Source organism: Pistacia vera, unplaced genomic scaffold (genome assembly GCF_008641045.1).
Source record: "Pistacia vera cultivar Batoury unplaced genomic scaffold, PisVer_v2 Contig378, whole genome shotgun sequence".
NCBI classification, from domain to species: Eukaryota; Viridiplantae; Streptophyta; class Magnoliopsida; order Sapindales; family Anacardiaceae; genus Pistacia; species Pistacia vera.
In genome coordinates, this window is record NW_022196199.1 from 55,804 (window position 1) to 61,658 (window position 5,855).

The window sequence follows — 5,855 nt, forward strand, 5'->3', positions numbered from 1 at the left end:
ATTGTTTCTGTCTAATTGAATGTGGACGGGTACAGAACGTGAAAGGGTAGATATATATAGATAATATTTGTTATAATTAATATGCATGAATAAATGCAAGCATTAATATATTGATAAGGTGTATTGTTGAATTTTGTGAATTTGATGAGATGCGTTGTATCACTTAAAGGATTCGTTGCTTTGAATCCTATATATATGTGGATATATTAGCAATTTGTTACATGATTTATCTGAAGAAAGAGAGGTAGTCAACTTTTAATTGTGCTAAAGCATTTAAATTGAGTTTCCTAGAAGCCTGTGCATATTTTTTAGTAGAAGCCATGTTGGAAGACAGTATCTCTGCTGATGTCAATAATCTTTGAAACATTAACTTGTATAAAGTTCACAGGAAAAACCTGTTAATTGCTTTGTACTTTTGAAACTGTTTGTAAATATTTACGTTGCACTAACAATTGAAATTTTGTATTCTGTCAAAAAACATGTTGCTAAAAATAGACATGAATATCTACTTTGTGTTAGTTAGTAATAAATATTACATGATAATATTTAAAAACACAAGAAAAAGAAGAAAAGAACAACAATTTTCTCAAAATCTCAATTTTTTCCTTCTAGAGCTTTGATATCTCTTACCAACAGCTGAAGGTTCATCAATAATATTTTCTTCCTGTTCAATGTATTCTGGCTCTTGGTGTTCTGTTCCTTCACCCTTTTCTTTACTTATGTTTGAGGTACCTGAATTAGAAGATTGCATTATACTGCATTGTTCTTGTTCTTCGACAGATGATTTGGTAGTTGATGTTTTGTCAGTAATTTTTGGTGTTAAAGCCTGATGTTGAATCGCATTTGCTATTGATGAATCCTTTCCATCTTCCTCTTCAACTGCCTGTAATTTTTGTACAAACTATTAATAGCATATTAATGTCAAGCAACTATTGCTATCATTTGAATTTTTAAAAATGTGTTACTTAAAATAAAAAATAAAATATACTGACCTCTTCCAATCGCTATAGCTTGTAATCATTTTCTAGTTCATCATTGACTGGAAATTTTTTTAATACAGTATAAGTCTCATATCCTAGTTTCAGATCAATTTCTGACAACTTAATTTTGAAAACAACACAAAAAGCATTTACAACATCTAGAATTCTTTCATGATTGTTTTCTTGGGTTTTCAATAACTGGGAACATGACAATCCAACCAATTTCTGGCATACTGAATCAAACATTATAAAAGCTGCTTCAACAGTCCCATCTGTGAGTGCAATATCAACTTTATACCTGTTATAACAAACAATATTCATTAATAAATATCAAATGTTAACGTTATAATGCATTGTCTTACAACAATTATTTAATTTTCAATAAAAAACTTATTCACCTCATTTGTGGAAATTTTATCTCCTTGTTGCATTTAAGACAGTAGAAATTGCTATTGTTCATATTGGGAATTTTCTTCTTACAAACACTGCAAGATAAGTAACACCAACCAAATCTTCCATTGACTCCAATTATTTTTCCCTTTATTGTATATTCTGTAATCCGATCCCAGTTATACCACATAAGGCTGTTAAGATATTTCAAAGATACTCTATTTTGAAACATCTCCTCCTCAACCGATATCTCATTTAGCTTTCTCTTTTGCAATTTAACAACTGGAATATTTTTCATTACTGCAAATCGTACAGCAAATGAGACATAAATTGTATAATTATTTCTTAAAATATTTGCAGAAAAGGCTACTAAAACATGTACTTTCTCTGCAAAAGATAGACCTCATCAATTTCCATATTGATATAGATTCTTGATCCCGAAGTATTATTAAGATATATTGTAACACCCCACTTGAGGTACATAGTTAAATTGTGTTGTATTGCTTGAATGTTTATTGAATTGTTCTCGTTTGAGCTTGCATGGTGTTATTTTCAGTTGGCTGACCCTTAGTTGGATGGATGAGTTGGTTTGGTTAAGTGTTTGCCCTGATTTTGGTTGAGGCTTGGTGAATGTTTGAATTTTAGTCTTCGCCGGGGCGAAGAATAATCTTCGCCACGGCGATGCTGACTTTGTAATTGCGGTGTCAGTTCTGTAATTCTTCGTCGGGGCGACGGAGAGTTCTTCGCCGCGGTGACGGTCCAGTTGAAAAGGTTAATGAAGTTTTTAGATATTTTTCCATAGGGGCAAAATGACCATTCTACCCCTAATTAGCAGGAAAAGTGGGGAGTGAATTGTAAGGAAATTTTATGGAGAATAGTTTAAATGGGGGGTGCATTTGCAAAGAATTAAAGGGCAAAGGTGGAATTCCTAAGAAAGAGTAAGGGTAAAATGGGAAAGAGTGGAGAAAATATGAGATATTAAGGGTTTAGCTTTAGAAACTCTTTCATTCATTCTTCTCCACCGCCTCTTCCATCCTTCATTTCTCTCAAGCTTTCATTCAATTTTCCAAGGATTTTTGGAGGACTTTTGACTAGAAGTTGATACAAGTTGATCCTAAGCACTTAAAGGTTTAAGAGAAAGCATCAAGCCATTAAGAGTAGAGAGCTTAAGTGGATTCTACTTGAGTATAAGGTAAGTAAATCCACCTAAGTTGTGATTTGCATGATTGAATGATGTATAGAGTGATTAATGCTTGAGTTTTTATGTTTGAAATGAGTTGATGGATTTATGAATGAGTTCAATGTTGATTTATTGAGAGATTTCCACCATGAGAAGGGTGGATTGTGTTGATAAAATTTGGTAGAAGTATGGATAGAATTTGAAGAATTTGAGAGGAATATTTGAAGTGTGTTTTCTTTGTAGGATGTGTGATGATTTGAAGGAGTTGAACTCCAATTTTGGATGGTTAAGAAAGAAGTAGAACTATAGTGAGAGTAGGGTTTATGTATGCACACATATTGTTTGATGAAATGCCTAAGAGAAGCATGAGTAGAAGTAGAGAACCTTACTTTATGCAACATAGCATATTTGCATTTCATGAGTGCATATAAGAAAGATTCTAGGCATGAGCCATCCATATGCATATGTTTATATGTGTAATCATTAAAGAAAGAAATTATGAGTAATGAGAAAGAAACATTCTAAGAATAGAGATAAAGAAAATAATAAATTCTCTTAGAATAAAGAGAAAGAAAGAATTAACACTAGAGAATAAAATGAATAAAAAGTGCTAAAGAAGAGAAAAGATAATAGGTTGTGCGATGGGGAGCCCGTGAGTGTAGAAATTTCCCGCATGTAAACTGCCGTGAGAGAGCGGTCTTTGCCTTGAGAGAGCGGAATGAGAATGAGAAAAAGAATTTGTATAGCCGTGAGAATACACGCGGATGAGAGCTATACACGAGAGAGAGTACACTCACATGGTCAAGGGTTCCGAATCCATGCATCGACCAAGACCGAATAAAAAAAAAAAACCGAATGAAAAAGAATAAGAATAAGAATGAGAAAGACAAGAAAAGAAAGAAAATGCATTGCCTTGCATTAGTGCATATGAATCTCATCCGTACATGTTATCATGCTATCTCTCATAGCTGATGAGAACAGAGAGAAAGAAAAGAACAGTAGAAAGAGAGAAAGAACAAGAGAGATTGAATATGAGAAAGTGGCAAGAGTAAGGAAAGAATTGAAAGGTGATACATGGGGATAGCGGAGTAGAGGATTACTTACTGAGCATCTGTGTGCTCACCCCGTTGTTTTCTATGTTTTTGTAGGACATAGGTGAGGATGTGGTCGGATGGACGTCGGTAAGCGGGGAGACTTGACTACACTGTCCACTTTTTTTAGAGTCTTTTTGTACAAATGATATTGTACTATGTAAAGAATGTATATATTAAGTAAAGAAAAATTTTTGGGCCCAACTATTTTGATAAGTATACTTGTGTTTTCATTATCATATTATATGAATATGATAGTAGAAAGAAGTCGTTACATTTTTGGTATCAGAGTAGTGATTTTGGGATGGGACAGTGTGTCATTCTCGCCACCATGATGTTCCTTGGCCGACCACTATAAGTTAAATTCTTTCCTTACTAGCGTGTTATTGAAGTTGATGTTAGAATGATTGTTTTGTAGATGAGATATAGAACCCGATCAAAGGGTCAGAGTTCAAGGGGTAGAGGGGAATCCTTTAATCCGCCAGACCCTACGCCCCCTCCCTTGGATAAAGCTAGAGTTCGGAGGATTATACAGCAAGTTATGGCAGAAACCTAAGGGAGAGTTGTAACCCCCGTGTAGGTACCACCAACTCCTAATGTCGGAAGAGAAAGGCTGGTTCGTCCCCCAGTGCAGAATCGAATTGAGTCGATTTATGGACTTTCGAGTCAACACCAGCCGTCGGAATTTAAAGGTACAACGGATCCTTTAGTGGTTGAGGAGTGGTTTAAGTCCGTTGAGCATGTGACGGCCTTGTTTCCTATGACAGACCGAGAGAAGATCCGGTATGCAAGTTTTCTGTTTTGGGGAGATGCCCGAATCTAGTGGGAATTAATGGAAGAGACTCATGATATTACAACTATGACTTAGGGAGACTTTAGAAGAGTGTTTGAGGCTGAGTATCGAACGGTTGACCAGGTTCATGAGAAGATACAAGATTTCATTAATCTGAAGCAAGGGTGGAGTACAGTAAAAGAGTATTCAGTTAGATTCAACTCCCTTGCGAGGTTTGCACCTGGGATTGTGAGTACTCCCGAGTTGAGAAGAGAGAAGTTTGTTCACAGGTTGAAACCAGAAATAGCCCGTGATGTTATGTCAGGAGCCGAGCCCCCTCATACCTATAGTGAAGCATTAGAGCGGGCTTTGAGAGCGGAGATTTATGTGAACAAGCTGAGTTCAGAAGGGTCATCCATGATAGTTCAGAATGAATCATCCCCTGCTCCACAGAAAGAAAGAGTTGAGGTTGTGAGAAATAGAGACATGAGAAACAAAAAGAGATTCCAACCAAAGAAAAATAGGGGCGATTGGCAGAGTAAACGGCCTAGGACTGTGGGAGTCACTCCATGCCCTAAATGTGGGAAGAATCATTTGGGGGAGTGTCTAAAAGAGTTTGGTCCGAATGTTTGCTATAGGTGTCGACAGCCAGGGCACCTAATGAAGGATTGTAAAGCTTCTCCACAAGCAGCACAGGCTTCTAGAGGTGGCGACGTCTGCGAATTTCAAAACACATAGTTTTACTTTTCAGAAATTTCTTAGGTTTTTGGGGGATTTATAAAAGGAAAAACTTAGTCTTTTCGTTGGTTGTTCGTTTTTAGATAGACAACAGTTTTTACATATTCTAAAATTCAATTTAAGTGATTTTGGGATTTGTAATATCTGCTTTCTAATCAAGTACTCATAAAATATACATAATGAAATTACATATAAGATAGTAAAAGAGTTGGGCCTAAATTTTTCTTTTATTAAATCATATACATTCTTTATACAAAGTTTGGATTATGTACAAAAGTTATTGAAAACATGATGGAAAGTGTAACCATTTCTCCTCGCGTGCCGACGCCTATCTGACTGCGTTCTCACCTAGATCCTGCAACCACGAAGAAAACAACGGGGTGAGCACAAAATAATGCTCATTAAGTAAATCCTCTACTCGACTGTCTCCTTAATTCTTTCTCTTAATTCTTTCCTTACACTTTTTCTCATTACATTTATTTTCTCTTTCACACAGCTCTCTTACTTAACTTCTGTTATATGTCACGGCCTCATCTTACCGGAGGCATGGTCGGGTGGAGTTCACACAGCACCAACCCACTCTTTGTGACTTTCGGGTGGAGATCACATAGCACCAACCCATTTTTTGTAACTTTCGGGTGGAGATTACAAAGTACCAACCCGCTTTGAATAACTACTGGGTGGAGGTCACAAAGCACCAACCC

At 36.1% G+C, this 5,855-nt stretch overlaps 1 protein-coding gene across 1 annotated transcript; it reads right to left on the reverse strand.

Annotated features, from left to right (window-relative positions):
• Window positions 1-586: 586 nt before the first annotated feature.
• Window positions 587-1,668, reverse strand: LOC116140776 (replication protein A 70 kDa DNA-binding subunit B-like). Its single transcript, XM_031426355.1, has 3 exons — window positions 1,379-1,668; window positions 1,059-1,278; window positions 587-883 (listed from the first exon to the last, which is right to left on the reverse strand). The coding sequence occupies exons 1-3, from the start codon at window positions 1,666-1,668 to the stop codon at window positions 587-589; spliced, it is 807 nt and encodes a 268-aa protein (XP_031282215.1).
• Window positions 1,669-5,855: the final 4,187 nt, after the last annotated feature.

Coding starts and splice junctions, on each gene's coding strand:
- LOC116140776 (XM_031426355.1), bottom strand. CDS start 1,668: ATGAAAAATATTCCAGTTGTTAAATTGCAAAAGAGAAAGCTAAATGAG. Junction 1,279..1,378: donor ATAAAATTTCCACAAATGAG/GTGAATAAGTTT, acceptor TTGTTATAACAG/GTATAAAGTTGATATTGCAC. Junction 884..1,058: donor TAGGATATGAGACTTATACT/GTATTAAAAAAA, acceptor CAAAAATTACAG/GCAGTTGAAGAGGAAGATGG.